General features: G+C 38.3%; 1 protein-coding gene across 5 annotated transcripts in view; it reads right to left on the reverse strand.

The window, feature by feature from the left end:
• RAD54L2 (RAD54 like 2) overlaps positions 1-21,944 on the reverse strand; it is a 144,922-nt gene that overhangs the window by 37,955 nt on the left and 85,023 nt on the right. For all 5 annotated transcript variants that reach the window (XM_072650444.1, XM_072650445.1, XM_072650439.1 and 2 more), the window contains exon 3: positions 254-452. In XM_072650444.1, the coding sequence (XP_072506545.1) occupies positions 254-452 (199 nt within the window). The remainder of the gene's footprint in view (positions 1-253; positions 453-21,944) is intronic.

Consider the following 21,944-nt stretch of genomic DNA (forward strand, 5'->3'; position numbering starts at 1 on the left):
TTGGCAATCAAGACCCAAGGATTGAACACGTCTTGGGAATCGCTTGAACCACACAGAATGAAAATCCTACCTACAAGTTTCTCCTTCGGCAGTTTGGGAGATGCTTGACCTGCTAATGAGCCCAATGTTAATATTACTAGCAACATCAGTCATAGAATTCACCACTTGTGCTGGGATAGGAGGGTTGGGTGAAGCAATAACACAGCACTTTTATTACATAACTCTCCCTACCATAGCATCTTAGATAACTCACCTTATGTTCCTCCTCATGTGGGAAGGTTTCTGAGCCCTCTTTTTTTTGGTGTCCTCAGAGGTCAGGCTCTTGCGCTGGTTCTGACCAAGACGCTCTGCCCTTTTGCTCTGAGATGAGGTAGTTGAAGTAGAGTGCTGCCATTCCCCGTCTTCTTCAGACTGGGTATGTTCAGTGCCACACATGTCTTCTCTGGACTGGTCTAAAAACAGAAAGGAAATAGAGCAGATGTTGTCGACCAGTCCCTTAGGCTATCCTTGCTCAGGAAGGTAGTGGAAGCTACAGCACTGGCCTGTATAGCACCAATCCCACTAAGAAGCTAAACATGACAACACTAAAGAGATCCTGAGAGCATCATCTTTTACAGAGATAAGCACTATCCAAATGAAAAAGTTTGCTCCAAACTGTGACACTCGAGTTTTTCTGATTGGCAGAATAAGATACGAACTGGAATACCATAATATGGCAAAATGTAGTCAAATTCAAACAATCACACCCATACTCTTTCACTTCAGCCTCAAATGACACGTCACATAGATACTTGGTACTTTACAAGAGGAGGCATTCAGAAACTATCTTCATGCCATTCGGTCACACCTCAAGTTGGTGTTCCAGTTCCCACCTTCAGGCCCAGACCTATCATACTAGTGCTCTCCAGGCCACCTCCCTTCCCTAGCCACTTCCACCACCAGCCATGGGAACAGTGATCAAATCAATACCATTCCTAGAAAGGCTAAATCAACTACCACAGGACCCCATTTACCATCTTTATGACTTCCCAGTCCAAAACATCTGTTCCTGGACACCGCTCCCCTAAACACATATGTTAATGTCTTCCCCTATTCGAATATAAAATCCTTAAGGCCAAGAGCTGTCTTTGTTTTTCTAATTCCAGTGTTTACTACAGTGCCCGGCACACAGCAAACAAATGTTTTTTCATTCATTCACTGTTGATCTAATACTTGATCATGTACCTAACAATAGTTTACATTTACAGAATGTTTTAAGTTTTGCATTATCTTTCATCCTCAAAATATTCCTGTTAACAGTCCAAATATGATTACTTCTATTTACTTTTAAAATTCAATTTTATTTTCAGTTCCAAATTCTCTCCTTCCTCACCCATTAAAAAGGCAAGAAAAACAAAATCCATTACAAATATGTACAGTCATGCAAAACAGATTTCAGCATTAGCCATGTCTGCCTTTGCTGCCAGCCACCTCTGTGGCCCCCTCCCCCAGGAAAAGGAAAGAAGAAAACATGCTTCAAACTGTGTTCTGAGAGTATCAGCTCTCTGCGTGGAGGTGGACAGTGCGTTTCATTACGAGTCCTTTGGAATCATGGTTGGTCATTATATTGATTAGAGTTCCGAAGTCTTTGAAAGCTGATCATCTTTACAATACTGCCGTTACTACAGGAATTGTTTTCTTGACTCTGCCTCGCCCACTTTGCATCAGTAACACAGGTATTTCCAGGTTTCTTTTTTTTTTTCTGAAACCATTCCCTCCATTATCTTACAGCACAATACGATTTCATCCTACTCATATACTCTAACTTGTTGAGCCACTCCCTGATAGGCATCTCCTCAGTTTCCAATTCTTTGCTACCACAAAAAGGAGCTTCTATAAAATATTTTTGCACATATGGGTCTTTTCCCTTTTTCTTGGATTTCTTTGATGTAAAGACCTAGCACTGGTACTGCTAAATCAAAGGTATGTACAGGTAAGAGTTTCTTGGCACAGTTCCAAATTGCTTTCCAGAATGGTTGAACCAGTTCAAAGCTCCACTGAGAAGGCATCAATGTCCCTCTCTTACCACATCTCTCTTCCAGCATTTGTCGTTTTCACCAATCTGATGGGTGTGAAGTAATACCTCAGTTGTTTTAATTTGTATTTCTCTATTATTACTCTTATTAGTAATTTAGAGATTGTTTCCAGTCTGGCTAATGAAACTGCCTATTCCCATCTTTTGACCTATTGCCTGTGCATATTCTTTGCTTAATTGAGGAATGGCTCTTATAAGTTTAACTGTTCCCTATATGTTTTAGGAATGAGACTCATCAGAGAAACTTGCTGCAAAAATTTCCCTCGAGTTTTCTGCTTTTTTTCTCATTTTGGCTGTAGTGGTTTTATTTGTATAACAACTTAATTTTATGTAATTAAAATCATCCATTTTACCTCCTGTGGTGAACCTCTGTATCTCTTGTTTGGTAATGTATTCTTCCTCTCTCTGTGGATCTGACAGGTAATTTCTATCAGGTTCTACGACTTTGCCTGTGATATCTTTATGTCTAAATCATGTGCCCATTTTGGCTTACCTTGACGTACAGTGTGAGATACTGGTCGTTGCTTAAGTGAGTTCCCAGCAAGTATTTGTCCCCTAGTGCCCTGACAGCTCAGATCTCCTGAACTCATTGGCTTCTGCATGTCACATGCCTGATCCGTTCCACTGAACCTTCTCTCTTTCTCAGCTCTGCCGTATACTCTAAGATCCAGTGTTGCCTCTTTCCTTGTCTCTTGTTTTTTTCCCATTCATTTCTTTGATACTCTTAAGCTTTTATTCCTTAGATGAATTTTGGTATTATTTTTTCCTAGCTCTATAAAGTAATTTTTTGGTAGTTTAATTGGTATGGCACTAAACTAGTAAATTAATTTAGATAATATTGTCATTTTACTATATTAGCTTGGTCTACTCATGAGCAATTAATATTTCTCCAGGTGATTAGATCTGTCTTTATTTATATGAAGAGCTTTTTTCTAATTGTGTTCATACAGAGGTGCATTTCCTGGCAGGCAAACTCTCAGGTACTCTATATTGTCAGTGGTTATTTTAAATGGAACTTCTCTATTTCTGCTGCATTAATTTGTAACATAAAGAAATGATGATAATTTTTGTGGGTTTATTTATATCCTGCAATTTAGCTACATTTAATTGACACTCTAGGGTTCCCTAAGGAAGCCTGCAAAAATCACCTACAGAAAGGGATAGTTTTTGTTTTCTCATTTTCTATGCTTATTTTTCAATTTCTTTCTTTCTTTTTTTTTTTTACTTATCACTATAGCTAACATTTCTAGCATAATATTGAATAGTAATAATGGACATTCTTGCTTTGGGCTTGATTTTACTGAAAAAGCTTATAGTTTATCCCTATTTCAGATAATGCTTACTCTTGGCTTTAGACACATAATACTTAATTTTAAGGAAAGTTCCATTTATTCCCACGTTTTCATGTGTGTATGTGTGTGTTTGTGCATATATATGCTCTTAAACAAAATGAGTGTTGTATTTCGTCAAAAGTTTTTTCTGCATTTATTGAAATAATCATATAATTTTGGTTGTTTTGTTATTAATGCTGTAAATTATGCTTATGGTTTTCCCAATATTGAACTAGCCCTGCATTCCTGGTAAAAATTCGGCCTGATCATAATGTATAATCTTTGGGATATGTTGCTGACAAATTCTTGTTAATATTTTAAAATTTTGCATGAATATTCATTAGAAAAATTGGTCCATAGTTTTCCTTTTCTGCTTTGACTCTCCTGGATTTGCACAGAGACCACATTTGTGGTATTGCAGGTCTTCTTTACCTACTTAAAAAAATAGTTTATGTAGTATTAGAATTGTTCTTTAAATATCTGGTAGAATTTGCTTGGAAGTAGATCTAGACTCAGTTTTTCCCTCCACTGGGGAGTTCATTTATGGACAGGTTCAATTTTTTTTTCTAACAAAGAGTTATTTGAGGATTCTATTTCTTGTCCTGTTAACTTGGGCAATTTATACTTTTGAATTATTACTATTTTACAGAACAGAAAAATAAAGTTCGTAGAGGATTAAATGGGTTGTCCATGTGGCTATGATTCTAAGTTTCCTAATTTCACATCCAATGTTCTTTCCCACAATACCATGCTATTTCTCACCAGAGGTATTCAAACCCACTGACTTATGGACTTTGGGAGAACTTTTGTAATAAATCAGAAATGTATAGTAATACTCTGTAAATTATCCAATATACTGTAGGATGCTGAAGAGAGAGGCAATGTAGTGTAATACAAAAAGCACAAGGCTGAGAGTCTCAGCTCTTTTACTAACTAGTTACATGACACTTCAACAAGTCATGAGCCTGTCCAGCCTCAGCGTCCTTGCTCAATTCATCTCAACAAACATTTACTACATTGCTACTATGAGCAAGGCACTGTGTTAGGCTCTAGATATACAAAGACAGATGTGATAGAGGTTTTGTATCATATGGGCATCAGGAGATAAGCAAATAATTATGACATGAGGGAGCATAAAGTAGGCCCAAAACAACAGCATGAAAAATTAGAAAAAGGTGAAATAACTTTCATCTGTGGGATGGTGGTCATTGTTGTGGTTCAGCCATTTCAGTTGTATCCAACTCTTCATGACCCCATTTGGGGTTTTCTTAGCAAAGATACTAGAGTGGTTTGCCATTTCCTTCTCCAGCTCATTTTACAGAGGAAACTGAGGCAAACAGGGTTAAATAACTTGTCCAGGGTTACACAGCTAGTAAGTGTCTGAGGCTAGAAATGAACTCAGGAAAATAATTCTTCCTGACTCCAGGTCCAGCACTCTATCTACCATGCCACTTAGATGCTGGTAGTGGTGGGGAGGATTAAAACTTCATGAAGAAGGTGGTATTTGATTTGGCTCTTCAAGGAACAAAGGGAGATAAAGTGGGATGGAAGTTAATTTCAAGCTAAGGCACTGACTGTGTGATCAAAGGCACAAAATCAGGGTCAGAGCAGGCTATTTTGAGTAGACAAGAGTAAGAGATGAAGCTCATAAGATAGGCTAGAACCAAACTATAGAAGGCCTTGAATGCCAGCATTCTAGATTTGACTCAGGAGGCATAGGGAAGCTCCTGAAGTGCAGCTCTAACCACATCACTCCTAAGCTCAGGAAATCTCAGTGGCACCGCCACTGACCTTAGGGTAAAATACAAACTGTGTCATTTAAAGCTCTTCACAATGTGGCTTCAAGTCTAATGGACTTGCTGTTCCATCTTTTGTTGTCTTTGCCCAAGCTGCCCCTGCTGCCTTGCTTGGAATGCTCTGTTCTCTCAACCACCTCTTAGAACTACTAGCTCCCTCTCAAGTCAAGTACCACCTGTTACAACTAATAAAGGAGAGGGCCTGATTTGCACCCTCCAATCATGCTCGTGCAGGCACACACACACAACCACATACACCCACATACAATTTCCTAGACTTACTCATTTGTCAACATTGCCACCCTAGCACAATGTTAGCAGAATATTTTTTTTGACAGCAGGAATTAATTCACTTTCATGTTTGTTTTCTCAATGTCTAGTATAGTAGCTGATATATTATGGCATGGTAAGAGGGTTAATAAAGGCACAATCAGAATGTCACATTAACATTACTTGGCTATTGATATGGAGGATAGACTAGAGAGGAAATCAGGATCCTACATTTAGAGCTCACCTAGGCTAACCCCTCTTCCCCACTCCCATTTCACAGATGAGGAATGAACCCAGAAAATCTGTGATTGGCCCAACGTCATAAGGCAGGGCCAGATCCAAGCGTACCCAGCACTTTTTCCAACGTACTCGTAGCCTACTCTAGGAGTGAAAGTACAAGATCAATTTAGCAGCTATTCCGAGGGCCTCACTGAGGATGCTTGCAGGAGAGCAAAGACATGGGATACATGAGATACTGAGGGAGGAGAGGTAGGATGTGGCAATAGGTTCAATATGTGGGTTCAGGGAAAGCAAAAAGTAGCTAGGAATGCTAGGTACTGAGAGGATAGTGACAGTATAACAACAGTAACATAATATTATTAGAGAAAGGGGAAAAGGAATGTGTAGGATTAGATGTCTAGGAGCCTTTCAAATTCAATTCAATTCACATTTACTAAGTGTTTCCCATCTATACAACACTGCTGTGTTATGGAGATAAAACTGAAATATGTCAGACAATAACTATGTGAAAAATGTAAAAAAAGAAGTCTAGGTGGAAAAGTGTTAGGACAAATTTAAAGAGGAAGACAGGCTTAACAGGAAAAGTAGTATCCCAAGTGAGGCATGAAAGAGAAGCTACACAGGTGGGATGGAAAGCTCACTTTCAGGCACAGGTGATGGTATGAGCAAAGGGAGATGAGAGTGCGGGATTAAAAGTAGCCCACTTTGACTTGGGGAACAAAGCAAAGAAGAATAGTATGAGATAAGGTTGGTAAAGTAGGTTGGTGACTGATTATAGCAAGCCTTGAATGTCAGGATCAAGAATTTATGCTTTATTTGGCATGTAAAGAGGAGTCACTGAAAGTTTTGTAGTAAAAGAATGGTGTGAATTCTAAATCTATAGTGTCAGGAAACTATGTTAAGGGCTATTGTATTCACTCAGATACCACCAGAGGATGCCAGAAACTCACAAAAACAAACAGATCTCACTAATCATCTAAATAGTACAGGGACACTAGTTCTGGGATTCCTGGGGCTGTCCTACTTCCTTAAAAAGCATCTTTCACTGCTCAGTGCCACACGAATCTTATTATGATATACTACTCAAAGTTCCCTAAATACATTCTTATACGAGAATCTCTGGAATGGGATATAGCAAGGACTAAACCCATGACTTCAACCCTAAAGGCCACTTCCTGCTGAGTGCAGGTCCTACAGAATCAAGGGTGTGTGTGGAGCAGGGAGCTCTCTGGCTCTTATTTTGGCAGTTTCCATACCGCTTTCCTACTTCTAGATAGTTTAAAAAACTTCTCCAGGCTATTCCATGAACAAAACACCATCTCTCACCTCTGGGATCTCTCTGGCTGTCCCCCATGCCTGGAATACTCTTCTTTCTCTGCTCTGGTTTCCTTTAAATCTCAACTAAAATTTCATCTTCTACAAAATGTTTTCCTCAACCCCTCTTAACCTCAGTGCCTCCTGTCTCTTAATGATCTCCTATGCTTCCTGTATACAGTTTGCTTTGTATGTTTGTTTACCTATCGTCTCCTTTAGACTGAGTTCTTTGAAGTGTTTGCCCCTTTTTACATCCCCAGCACTTAGCACAGTGCCTGGCATACAGTAAGCAATTGATAAATATTCATTCATTGAGTTTTCTTCACACCGTACCTATTCCCAATCCTACTGCACTCTCACATAGCCCCAGAATCAGACAATGGGAGCTGCCTGAGTAATTGCTCCTTTTACTGATCAATTCAAGACCAGGGTATTGATTAAACCAACAAAATGTCATTGAGTCCCTATTGTATACTGGTGTACCAGGCATTGTGAAGGAGATAGAGAAGTAAAAGTAAGTTACTCTCCTTAAGGAATTTACAAATGATCTGGCACAAAAGTTATAAACATGCTAAAACAGGGAGAATAATCACTGCGAGCTGGAGATAGGAAAGAAAGCTTCACGAAAGACTACGGTCTTCAACAAATTGATTCAACTCCTACTCTGTGCAAGAAGCAGCAGCATGGAAGAGGGGATACATCATTCTAAATTTGGAACCAGAACCACCTGTGTTCCAGTCCTACCTTGGACACTTCCTAGAAGGATGATCATTGGTAAAAGTGTTAACCTCTCTATCCTTGGTTACGAAGACTTAGTTGCTAAGGGATATGATCTCTGTAAGTGCAAGGAGTTCCCACATAAAGGAAATTACAGATTCATAACTATGCGTTATGGATCAGCGCTGAGAATACAAAAATGAAAAACAACAGTCCTAGATTTCAAAGGGGTATGGATGAAACATTTATGCAAGTGAGTATGATACATAAAATACAACTTACAGCTGGAGGTTGGAAGGAGGGAATAATCCTGACCAGTGGTGCTAAACTCAAACAGAAATGGATTCTTGAAGGTATATATTGACTTAAAAAAACACATATTGCCATTATTTATGTTCCATGCATTTCTACTTATTTTATTAAATATTTCCCAAGTAAATTTTAATCTGGCTTTAGGTGACACTCAGACCCCTCATGTGGGATCTTTGACATCTTTGATCAAGAGATGAAGAGAAGAAAGAGCAGAAATGGAGAAATGGGAAAGATAGGCCAAGGCAAACAAGGTATATTCAGGACTCTATCATGTATCTATTCCTAAGGTAAAAAGACCAGTTATTAAATCAAGAAAATAACTGTGGCTCTATGTTCACTAGCTCTACCTATAATTCCATTCAATAGTTCTGATGCTAGCAAATTACCCCCATGACTGATCATAGGATCACAGATTTAGAGCTGAAAGAGACTTGGAGGTTATTTTGTCTAATATCCTTATTTTACAGTTAAGGAAACTGAAGGCCACAGATAGGCCTCAGCTGACTCCCAAGCCAAGAAGACAAAGATGCAAGTGCTGCTTCTGACAGATCATGATTGTGCGACCTTGACAAATTCTTTAATTTTTTAGTGCTCCCAGGAAAATCTCTAATACTAGAAAAAGCAATGAATTGATCAGAGGTCCTGGAGTTCCTCCCTCAGTGGGAGCCCCCTTGCACTAATGACATTTCAGGTCAAGCAAAACAAAGTTATAAGAAGTCTTTACCAAAATGCCGGCCACAGTGGATCACGGGATTCAGAGGCAGAAGGAACCTTTAGGAATCATCTCAATTTAACCCCTTCATTTCACATATAAGCAAATGGAAAAAAATCATCATAACAATAGATAACATTTATACAGCACCTGTTATGTGCCAGGCACTGCAGTAAGTGTTCTATATCTCATGTGAAACAGAGGGAAGTGACTGGCCCAAGGCCACAAGGTCAGAATAATAATAAAAGACATAGTATCACAAAGGAAACCAATTATATCGAAACAAAAATCTATTTTTTCCCAGCCATGTTCACAGGCCTCCAGAAATCTATCCATGGACTCCTTATAGAAAATAGCAGACCTAGGATTAAACTCAGGTTTTCAGGAAGAAAATTCTTACTTTTATACAAAGGAAAAACCAAAAGCTGATCTTAGAGAATGCTTACGATCTTCTGGGCTGACTTCAGCATCACGGAAAGGCACTAACATGATGCTCTTGAGTTTCAAAGTGATGGACAGTGGTGGGAAGCACCCAGATTCCAAGTAGCTAGTACTGGCACCTCTGCAAAGGGAGCTGACTTCCATCATCCAGATATGCCCAGGCCAAAATAGGGAACCAAAACACTGTACAGCAGGGGGAAGAAAGGGAAGCTCTCAAACAGAAGTGTAAGACTTCCAGGTAATTCCTTCCCAGTTCCACCTGGGTTATACTCACCACACTTCTAATGAAGTATAACAAGGAAGAGAGCTAAAAGGCTGTTTATGTTTACTTAAAAAAGAAACTAGTCATTCCTTCATGTCATTCAGCAGTCTAGGATCCTCCTACCCAGCTCTAAATAAGAGGTAATAATAAATGTTACGTTACACAATTCATTGGTGTATTGCTTAGACTTTGCACCTCGGCGCACTTTTGTTAATCTCCCTCCCTTCTGAGGAAAGGCCATCAAAGTCCTCCTCCTCACAGCTGTGAAATATCAGAGACTTCAAAGAGAGGGGGAATGACCATGACCAATTAACTGCTTTCACCCAAATTTTGCAATCTGACTGCCAACTTCTTTAAAACATAAACTAAACATATGTTGTGTGGGTCCATTCCAGTCTTAGCATTTCTTTCTTTATTTTCTGCCCTCCATCAAAATGGGAACCCATTGCTCTAGGCCATCTCTAAAGGTCAGGTAGTTTTTTTCCTTCCATGATGCTGAAAAAAGGCTGGGGTCCCTGTAATTTCCGGGGATACCAGCTTACTCTAAAGCCAAGAACAAGTCTCATTTCTCTTCTACTACAGTCCTTCAAATCTTATCTTCTCCAAGTGAAATACTTCCACTTTCTTCAAATGACTCTCATTGATCACAGTCTCAGAACCCTAACCATTTTTGCTAGACTGGCAACAGTCTTCATAAAATGTGATGCTCCAAACTCAATATCACATTCTACAGGTTTTCTGACAAGAATTGACCATATCAAAACTAGCACTGTCACTGTAAAGGCCACTATCCCTTTTTTGATACAGCCTAAAACTGTGTTAGGTTTGGGGGATGCCATATTAGGCTATTTATTACATTCCAGTACAAGCCACAGGACGTTTTCATAAGAACGGTTATGTAGCCATGCCTCCTCAGTTCCTATTCTTGGGGAGCTGATTTTGAAAAAAAAAGAAATTGAGTGTAGGGATTTTATTTAATTTTATCCTATTATTCAGCAAATTGTTCTAGTCTACTGTATTTTTTACCATATAATCCAACAAATCAGCTATTTTTTGTGTCATCTGAAAATCTGACAATCACATTATCCTTCATCTGTAGAAATCACAGAAAAAATGTGTCTATGAGGGGTAGATCCCTGGGTCATATAACTAAAGACCTACCTTCAAGTTAACATCAGCCCATCAACGACTACTCTTTAGCTCCAGTCAAACTAATTCTGACACCACAAAATTGTACTATCATCTAGTTCACATCTCTCCATCTTGTCTACAAGATAATGTAAGAAACTGTCAAATGGTTTGCTGAAATCCAAGTGTATTAATTCAATGGCATTCCACTGATCTACTAGTCTATTAACACTGTCCAAAAAAAGGAAATAAGGCTGATCTGAACTGATTCGACTTTCTGTTTTACAATTTTTACGATGTCATTTCTAAATATTTCCTTCCCCTCACCCCTCCGTCAATCCATCCATCTCTCACACTAAAGAATAAAAAGTGAAAACCAAAAGCAGTTTAGCAAAGCTGACCATCACCCTCTTCTGACAGCGTGAGCACTGCTACACCCACAGTGCAACTCAGTGAAGAGGAGATGGTGGCATGCTTTCTCATCTCTTTTTCAGGGCCAAGCTGAGTCATTTTAATTATACAACATTCAGTTTGGGTCCTTGTGGTTGTTTTTTTATACTGATGTGGTCATTGTGAATATCGTTTCCTTTGTCTTTCCACACTTCTCTGAATTCTTCGTGCTTGTTATTTCTTCAATCATATCCACAAGACATGATTTTTTTTTTTCCAGGAAGAGAAAGAAATAGATTTTATAATGTAGCACATATTTTACAAAATAATTTTTATGGTCTCAAGCTGTAGAAATAGAATTATTGATCTTTTTTTACAACTTTCTAGGACACACAGAGAAACATAGACTTAGACCGTGCTAGAAAGATGAGCCAGTAGTTTTTTGCTTGGGGAAGCTATGATGAGTTGATTGGCATAAATGAATCAGGCTTTGGTTTCATCTCCTTTCTTTTGGCATTGTTTCTCTGAGTCAAATTTGTTTTTTATTTTTTTTATTTTTTTTATTTTTTTTATTTTGTAATGTTTAACAATCACTGCCATACAATTGTGATTTTATCCCCCCCACCTACCCCCCACTCCCCCCCTACGACTGCATACAATTCTGTATAGATTCTACATATACTTTCCTATTGAGTATATTTTCACTATAGTCATGCTATGTAGTCAGACTAAGATAAATGAAAGAAATCGTATAACAAATCAGAACATGATACACAAACACATACACATACACAAACATGATCTGCTAGAATATGTGAGTGACTTCCATATTTCTCTCTCTGAGTGTGGCAGGCATTTTGCCTTGAGATCCTCCATTGGGATTTTTTTTTTTTTTTGGTAAGAAGTTCTTGTGTTATTACAAAAATCTAAGTCTACCAGAAAAAACTCTCACACACTGTGGTTGTTGCTGTGCATAAAGTTCTCCTGGTTCTGCTCCTTTCACTCAGCATCAGGTCATATACGTCCTTCCAGGCCTCTCTGAAGTCTTCTTGTTCATCATTTCTTATGGCACAATAGTACTCCATTACATTCATATACCATAATTTATTCAGCCATTCCCCAATTGATGGACATCCCCTTGACTTCCAGTTTTTGGCAACTACATAGAGTGCTGCTATAAATATTTTTGTACATGTGGGACCCTTTCCCATTTTTATGATCTCTTGGGGATATAGTCCTAGTAGCGATATTGCTGGGTCAAAGGGTATGCACATTTTTGTAGCCCTTTGGGCATAGTTCCAAATTGCTCTCCAGAATGGTTGGATGCGCTCGCAGCTCCACCAACAATGAATTAGTGAAGACATGATTTTTAAAATTCAGACTTTAGCTTATGGCATCTCCTCTGTTCTCAAATTTTTGCCTCAACAACAAGGATTGCTATGTGAGGGTTTTCTGGCTTTGACATCTTTGTCAGTACATGCTTAGCAGTGGGTTCTCTGGGTCTCAGGGTATGGTTGTTTTAGTCACCTTTTTAAACACACATTTCCAAACTACTTTCCAGAATAAACGGGTCAATTCACAACTCCACCAAGGTTATGCTGGTATGCGTCTCTTCTAAAGAATCCGCACTAATCATTCTCATTTTTTGGTCATCTCTGCCAGTTTGCCAGGTGGGTGTGCAGCAAAATCTCAGTTGCTTTGAATCACATTTCTCTTATCATTAGTGATTGAGGGCAATCTTTCATGTTGTTCATAGTTTACAATTCTTCTTTACAATTTAATAATCTACAGTTCTTACAATATCAGAAACATATGATGACAAGATTTTTCCCCATCAAAAGCTTCCCTTCTGATCCTAGTTGCAAAAAAAATTCATATAAAAGTTTTTTGATTTGACATAATCAAAACTATTTTCTTTTTGTGATCACTTTTATTCCTTGTTTGATGAAGAACTTTCTCACAGTCACTGATGTGAATGTTGCCTTTCCACATCAGGAAAAAAAAGGAAAGCCAAATTATTCTTACAAATATGTGCAGTAGAGCAAACAAATTTCCACACTGGCCATCTTACAGAAAAGTTTCATTCTGCAGTCCGAGTCCTTCACGCTTCTCTCAGGAGGTGGACAGCAATGTTTCATTACCAGTCACCTGGAATTCTAGTTGGTGATTTTACCTATCAGAGTTCCTAATTCTTTCAAAGTTGTTTGTATTTTATCACACTGTTGTTTTTGTACACATTTTCTGTTCACTTCAGTCTGTATCAGTTTATACAAGTCTTCTCAAGTCTCTTTAAAACCACAGCTTCATCATTTCTTAAAAGCACAATAAAATATCACATTCCATCAACTTATTTAGACCATTTCCCCATTTATGGGTGCTCCCCTTAGATTTCTATTCTTTGACACCACAAAAAGAACTAGAAACATTCTTAGAGTGTGTTCTGCTTACAACTAATGTCTACCTTAATTTTCCCTTCCTCTAAATTCCCCCTTTCCTATTTCCCTATTGAGTGAAATGTATTTCTGTATTCAATTCTGTGTGTGTATCCTTCCTTTTGACCAGTTTGGAAAGTTTAGAAGAGTGCCAGCTGCTCCCTCCCCCATCTCCTTATTTGTGGATGTAAGCTTGGACACCTCGATGACGTGAGATAATTTTGCCTAACCTTCCTTTCCTTCCCCTTGCCTTCTACTGTAGTATTCCTCTTCTCTTTCCATTCTCCTCAAGATCATCAAGACATGACAGAACCACTCCCAGGCCTTGTCTAATTGGACTCCCTCTATGAACCCTGGTGATGTTAGAGGGAACACATATATCAGACCTCCCTGTATTTGAATGTAAGCAGTTTATCCTTTAGACTCTCATTATTAATGTTTAAAAGAAAACTGCCCAAAGTGGAAATGAAAAGAATCTGCTGGTCACCTCCTGAAAGAAGCCCCCAAAGGAAAACTCATTAATGTTTACTTTTTTATGTTTCTCCATTTCTGTGTTTTAATCTCAAAGTTTCTACACAGTTCTGGTCTTTTCATCAGGAAGGCTTGGAAGTCCTCTATTTCATTTTCCCCCTGGAGCATTATACTCACTTTTCCTTGAGTTATTCTTGGTTGTATCCTTTGCCTTCTGAAATATTTTATTAGGCTCCCTCATAGCTGTGGCTACTAGAGTATATGTGATTGGAGGCAGGGGCACTTTTTTTTTTCTTTTGGTATTCACAGGACTTAGCACAGTGCCTGGTACAGAGTAGATGCTTAATAAATTCTTATTAACTGAAGGGATCCTTGAATTCTTTCTTTCTGGCTGCTTCAGGATCTTTTCTTTGACCTAGATCCTATCGATTGTGGTTTTTCATTAGAGACTTCTTTTAGGAGGTGACGGTAGATTCTCATTTTCACTTTGTCTTTATTAAGAGATCTGGACAGTTGTCTTTTAAAATTTCTTAAAATATAACGTCGAGGTTCTCTTTTTTTTAAGTTATGGTTTTTAATGATTTAAGAATCATTAGATTCTTTAGATTCTTAAATACTTTTTCTTTTATCTATTTTCTAGGTCAGTTGTTTTTGCTATAAGATACTTTATATTTTCTGGGGGTATTTTTTTTCAGTCTTCTGACTTTGTTCCAGTATTTCTTGTGTCTCATGCCATCACTGTCCTCTATTTGGCCCATTCTAATTTTTAGGGAGTTTGTTGCTTAGGCAAAGTCTTGTGCCTCTTATGCCAAGCTATTAGTGCCCTTTCCAAGTCTTCCATAACTCTCATTTGTTTTTCCTCTGGAGTGCTCACTTCATTTATAAAAAACAATTTTAAATTCTTAAAAGAAAACAACAACCCAACTCTGCCAGGAATTCTAGCTGAATTTGTGCCCAAGCTGTGTTTTTCTCCGAGGCTTTGCTTATAGATATTTTGGAATCATTATCTTCTGGATACGTGTCTTGTGTGTCCCTGTCACCATTTTTTTATTTGCTCATTCTTCCAGCCTTTGTCCTGACTCTGGACTTGATATCAGAGCCAGGCTCTTCAACATTTTTGGAGGGAAGGTGTTTTTTGGGGTAGTGAGTGACATATTATTCTAGGATCTCAGGAGTGGTGCAGACTGGGTACTGGCAAGCTTTCAGGGTTCACACTGTGTTCTAATTCAGGTCAAAGTCTGGTTGCTGCTTGGTCCGACCTGGGTCTGGGTCTGAGCAATGGTAGACTGCTGCTAGACTCAGTCAATATCAGCTAGCTGGGAAGTCCTTCTAGTTCTGAGTGACGTAATTTCAGGCTTCTCATTGGTCTGGCCCTCCTGGTCTTGTTATTCCTCTGCTGGCTTCAGAGTAGGCTAAGAGCTGGAGCTGAGGCCCTGCTCTGCTCCCAGGGTTTGCACCATCCCACGCTGTTTGCTTCTAAATTTGCCCAGGAACTAAGACTGTTCCCTACTACAGAACACCATCCTTGAGTGCAGGTCCTTTAGTCAATCTACTCTTGACCTGTGACCCAAAACTACCGCTTGGCACCTGACGCCCCAATTCTGCACATGATGCACAATGCCCTACCATGGATCTGAGACCTCCTCTTGGCCTGGTGCACAGTTTCTCCTCTGTACCTTAGTGCTTAGCTAAATGCATTCCTGGTCAGATCCTTTCCCTAGTGTTCACAGACCTTTTAAATCTGTCTCTCTATGCTGAACTGGGCTGGATGAATGACTCACTGTGACTTTTTCTTGGATTTCCTTATCAGGATTTGGTCTGGTGCATTTTCTACATCTGTTTGGAGCAGGCTTTTTTGGGGGGAGGGGGAAGAGTTGGAGGAGTGCACTATATTTCACAAAACTGAGATATATACCCACCTCCAATCCCAAGGCACCTCTCCCTATGATCCATGATATTTCAACTGCTCTGACAGCAGTTCTATGATCATATCTGCCGGAAAGCTGGGCTATATTTTGTCTACGCCTGATGACTTCAATTCAATGACTGGTGGCAGTTAAGTGTTCCCTAACATTTCCTTTCTCCTTGATTCAGGAACCTCTAGGTTTTGCCCCTAATTAAAGAGGAGAGCTCACTTTCGTCATCTAAATAATGATAATAATTGGGAAATAAAGTAAAAAAAAACCTCTAACTCATAATTCATTTGGAATTTGTAACAATTCAGACACAGTATGGGAAATTCTTAGTGCAAAAAATGCTCAAGATAATTTCTCCCTTAGATTGCTATTAGAAAAATAAGAGGAACACATTTATTAAAAAAAATTTTTAATTGAAGGACATAAATTCTTTTCTAATGTGTCTCCATCTTCTGAGATTTGTGATTCTCTACATACTCACATGATTTAAAATCTAGTCAACATATGATTAATTTATGTTAAAAGATGTTTATGAAGGTTTCGTGTTTATGACAAAGTCCTATAGGCTTTGATTTGCAATTTTTCATTACTTCATATCATTTATTAGGAACCAATTATATCTTACTTTATAAAAGTACAATACTTTAATAAAATTACTCTTCTTTTAAAAAAATATATAATTCACACTTTTCACTAGTCAAATTACACATGTTCAATACTGCAAAAGAATGTACTTCTCCTGTACTTTGTAAACACCAAGGCCCTAAGTCATCCCAACAAATACCAATATGAAACCTAACCCAACATCCTAATGCTTCTGATTTTCTTACCCACCAAACACGCTCATATAATACTACTATAAACCCAGAAGATAAAATTAAATCTTTCCTCTAGATGGTGAGAGTAAAGTATAAAGGGTGCTGGGATAGGGAAAGATTTCAACCAGGAAAAGGAAAAGGCGAGGTTAACCAGAAAAAAATCTGAGCATTCATGGTTAGCTATAACTGACCATATTACTTTCCCATATGTGATTAGATAAAACAGTATCTTTTGGGTCCCAAACGCTCATGTGCTTTAACTCTAGCCAGGCCCCACGGATCCACGTGTTACATAAACACTCTGAAGAGCACTTACATAAGCCTCTGCAGGAATGCACTTATGAACACCAACACCTTAAACTCCAAGAGGCAAACAGTTGTCTGCTATCACAGAAAGGGAACTCCAGGCCATTTATTTTGGTTACTAAGTACAAATATTTCCAGTGCCCATACACTTTTTGATTTTTTAAATATCTTTTTGGCTTAAGTTTTTTCACTCTGAACTTAACACACACACATAAAGAAGTGCATTTCCATGTAAAATACAGAACACAAAAAGAGGACTGTCTATGAAGCTGTGAATTTCTGTTCCATCCTGCTTTTCTTAAAGCATAGAACAAATACAACCCATTATTTTCAAAACTGTCTGGCTTGGCTGTATTCCCTTTTGTTCTCATCGGTACATTTTTGAACCATTTTTTTTTTTGGCCAGCCCCTATCACCAGCCCTGCTTGCTTTCTCCTACTTCTCTTCCCGAATCGAAAGAAAAACAGGACTCTTACAACAAATATGCATGGTCAAGCAAAACAAATGAATGCACTGACCATGTCTGAAAATAGGTCTCTCTCTGCAAAGAGGCTGGCCACCTCTGTCATCACAAGTGCTACGCAGGCCAGTCATTCTGTTTGCTCATTTCTTTGGTTAGAGTGGAGTCTTTAAAAACATTTCTTTAAATAAATCACGTCATATAAATTGTTTCAGCTCTGGATCAATTCCTACTTTCCAGGACTCCCTGAAGTCATCTTTTTCATCATTCCTTACAGCACGATGGCTTCCTATTACATTCATACACAACTTCTGTGCAGTCATTTCTCGAATGGTGAGGACCCTCTTAGTGTTCAACTCTTTCCAGTATCATCTTCCCTCTTAGGTCCCCCTCTGCCACTTTCAACTCCTAAAACTCACAGCAAAGAACCAATCTACCCTCAAGTTCAGTGTTTTGTTTTGTAATTAACTCTCTCAATACCCTCTGAAGGCGCTTAGGTTCTGAAGGGATACCCTTTCATCATCATCATCATTCAATCTTTTCCAATTGCTCAAAGAACTTTTCCCTTTCTAGATTTCTCTAGATTCTTGTGTTTACACTTCAAAGTTTGAAAGCTCTAACCTTTTATCGGGAATGCTAGAAAGTCCTGTATTCTATTAAACGTATATATATATTTTCTAATTGTAGGATTATACTCAACTTTTTACGGTAACTTATTTTTGGTTGCAAGCCTACAGTTTTTGTTTTGTAGAATAATTTATTCCAAAATATCTTCTTGGATATCATCGTTCAAGTAGAAGCTGCCAGGTCTTGCATGGTTTCTTAGTACTTGAATTTCTGTTTGGCTCCATGACCTGGAAGCTCTGGATATTGGCTATTGCATAACTGGAACTTATCCTTTTAGAAGGTGATAAGTGGATTCTTTCACTCTGCCCTCTCGTTGAAAGAGAACTAGGCAGTTTGTCATTTGTGATTTTTTGAAATACAGTATCCAAGCTTTTTTTTTTTTTTTTAAATCTCCCAATGATTCTCAAACTATCTCTCTTTGACCTGTTTTCCAGGTCAGTTGTTTTTCATATCAGATATCTTATTTTTCAATCTTTTTATTTTCTTTTATATGAAGTCAACTATTTTCCATCTGGTTTTCTCAGGAGTCTATTACTTAGATAGGATTTACCACTTAATGTTCCAAGCTATTTAATCTAGTTTCAATTCCTTTCTCCAGAGTTTTTTTTCCTTTTTTTTTTTTTTTTTTTTTGCCATTTTAATCCAGTTACCCTCTTCTTATAGACTGGATTTTTTGGTATCTTTGAATCTGTTATTAATTACTCTTTATAATATAGCCTATAATATATAGCCTGAATTATCTTTTGTTTTACTCATCTCTGGAGCCTTACTCCCTTTTCTTTAATTGGGAATTTGTTCCAGGGCCAGGATATGCTTCCTGCTGTTCTACCGGGGGAGATGGTTAGCACAGCTTGGTCTCAGACTGGGTACCAGGATTCCTGAGTGGACTTACTCTTTCCAATGACACACCCGTCTGGATTTCTGAGGTTCAGAATGCTGGATCTTTAGGGATAGTGGGCTAGGGACTTTGGAGAGTCACTGGACCTGAGGTCTCCTGGTCTGAGCTATGCTGCAACTGTACTGGTTGCTTCTGCTCCTGGTCACTTCTCTAAGGTTCCTGCTATGAGTTTCTGACTACCTTAGGGCTTTCTGGGGGAGCTCTCTGTTATAGTTGCTTCCAGATATGAAGCCCTACTGGCTACAAGTGAATTGGGCTCATCTCTGCTCTCTGGAAAGCTACTGTGCTACTTTCTTGTTTGCCTGAGTAGAAACACTGGCTTCTCTGGTGGGTTCCCTTTCCTACTGCCCACTGTAGGCTACTGGCTAATTTTTTGTGCAATTATAAGTAGTAGAATAGGTCTCTTACTATAGTTTTTCACTAGATTCTTAATCACAATCTACATTTATTTTCCCCATCACATAAATACATGCCGTGTCACAGAAATATCCCTAGAAGAGTCAAGACATTTTCATTCTAGTCTCAGGGATGCATAGACTAATGATCACTGACAAGCCATCTCACTTCTCACTCTCCTCATTTGAAAGGGAGGGAGTTGGACCAGATGACCTCATGTCCTTTCCAGATTTAAAAAAAAAATTCATGATTTTATGAACTACATTAGTGACATCTACCTCCTATCCTAGCTAGATACCAGAGAATGTACTGACTCCAAGTCAAAAAGGCCTTGGCAAATGTACTCCCTTCACAACAACAGTGGTGCCAGCTAACAACACCTTTATAACCAAGCATGTTGTTACTAAGCATTAAGAGTGAACAGGGCTAGTATCAATTAAGTTCAAAGTGCGAATGGACAAACTCACTATGAGAGAGTGTCATATTTGGAGTGAAACTTGGGTTTGAATTTCTGCCCTGCTATTTACTGCTTTTGTAACCCTAGCGCCACTTTCTCCTTTTGGGCTCCAAAAGGGTTTCATCTGTAAAATGAGGGAGTTAGAATTCAGGATCTCTAAGGACTCTGCCAACTCTAACTCATACGATCCATTAAATGTCTCCGGATGATGACAATAATAACAGCAGCAGCGACTCAATATGATTTAAAGTTTTCAAATATATATTATCCCATTTGGTTCCATAAAGCAATGCCTATAGAAAAGATTTTAAAAAGTGGTTTAAATGCATAAAGTTTCTCAGAAGTAGGAAATGAAAGTGATTCACAGAAAGAAAAAAAATTTTAATGATGGAAATATCTGACACATTAAATACAAGAAAATTAACATTAACATTAAAATGATCTCTGATTAACTTGGCCACAACTCTTGTAAAATGTTCTATATTCCTAAAGACATCAGAAACTTGAGAAAAGTTAAGGTAAAAGTACTCAGAAGGATACAATAATACACTGTTGGTGAAGCAATAAAGTGGCCTAATTGCTCTGGAAAACAATTTGTCATTATGTAAGTCACTACATTTTTCCCATCTTATGACTTGGAAATCTCAATATTCAGTACACATCCCAAAGAGGTCAAAGAGAGAAAGAAAGGTTTCATAGATACCAAAATTCCCATTGGTAGTAGTGCTTTTTGGTTAATTTTTTTTGAAGCGTGTGACCATCAACTAAGAAGTGCATGTGTGTAGGGGAAAGGAATTGTGACATTTGAATGTGAGGATGAACTTGATGACTACGAGGACTTCAGGGAAACGTGATACGTTATAAAGGGTTATGTAAGCAGCAGCCAGGACAATGAAATACATACTGGCTATAATAATGTACAAAATAATACTAAAAGGCAGGCAAATTCAGATTAACTGCAACGACCAACCTTAGTTCTAGAAAACATTTTATGAAACACACTCCTCTAACTCTCAGTACAATGAGAATGTTGTTGATGTAACAGGAATAGGCTTTTTTTGGTTGGTTTTGCTTACATTTTTTGTTGTTGCTGGGATAGTTACAGAGGTATAATAAGAGGTTTCAACATTTTTTTTTAATTAAATGAGGGCTAAGGATATAAGTGACTGAAACCAGTGGCCCATTTCAAACTGAGGATGCAGGTAAAAGACGCCTGGGCTTGACAGTTTGCCTTTGACAGCCGCCAAACCCCAGTAACGTATTATTTACAATGTCCATCAGAACTTCCAACACTGGTCCAAATAGGTTTGTGTTGAAAACATAAGCAAATACAAAAAGGTAAAAGCAAATCTGTGGAGCCCAAAGGTCACAAGGCAGTGAATGACGGTCAGCAGAAGAGATGGGGGAATAACATAAGATGATGCTGCAAGGTCTGGCTGTGAGATTTGAATCTCTGAAATTCTGACACATAGGAAGGCACTTAATAAACTGCTTGTGATTAACACATTTATTAATCATCTACTGTAATTCATTAAGAAAACTATAAACAAGGTTTTCCTTGGTATAACCAACATTTCAAGTCTCAGAAATAATACCAACCAATCATCAGCAAAAAAAAAAAAAAAAAAAGACCAACAGAGGCCCAACTAATTAAGGCTCAGCTCCAAAAATATATAATGATCTGTTTACAGAAATAAAAAATTCTAATTATAGATCCCCACTGGGAAGAAGGAAGCTAGAAAGTAGGATTACCAGAGCAGGAAAGTGAATTGTAAATGACGCCGTCATGTCACCTAACAGCAAAGGTGATCAATGCAATTTTCAACAACACAAGGAGAAAACATCAAGCTCACTTTCTTCCACTCAGTTCTAACCAAACAGCAAGGCTAGAGAACGCCTTAGCATAATTCCTAGAAATAGATAAACTGAAAGCATTTCAGGACTGAGAATTACTAAGATATCAAGAAAATCAAGGGAATTAAATGTAAATGAAAGGAAGCATACAAGTGGGTGGAAAGAAAATAAATCTAATGTAGTAGAAAGAGCTTTGGATGCAGAGGTGTTGGACCTAAATGTCAGCTCTATTTCTGATACTTACTGGATCATGATCCTGGACAAATCATTTGATTTCCTTGAGTCTGTTTCTTTACTACCTCTGCTTCACAGGTTTGCTGGG

This window comes from Notamacropus eugenii, chromosome 1 (genome assembly GCF_028372415.1).
Source record: "Notamacropus eugenii isolate mMacEug1 chromosome 1, mMacEug1.pri_v2, whole genome shotgun sequence".
Lineage (NCBI taxonomy): Eukaryota > Metazoa > Chordata > Mammalia > Diprotodontia > Macropodidae > Notamacropus > Notamacropus eugenii.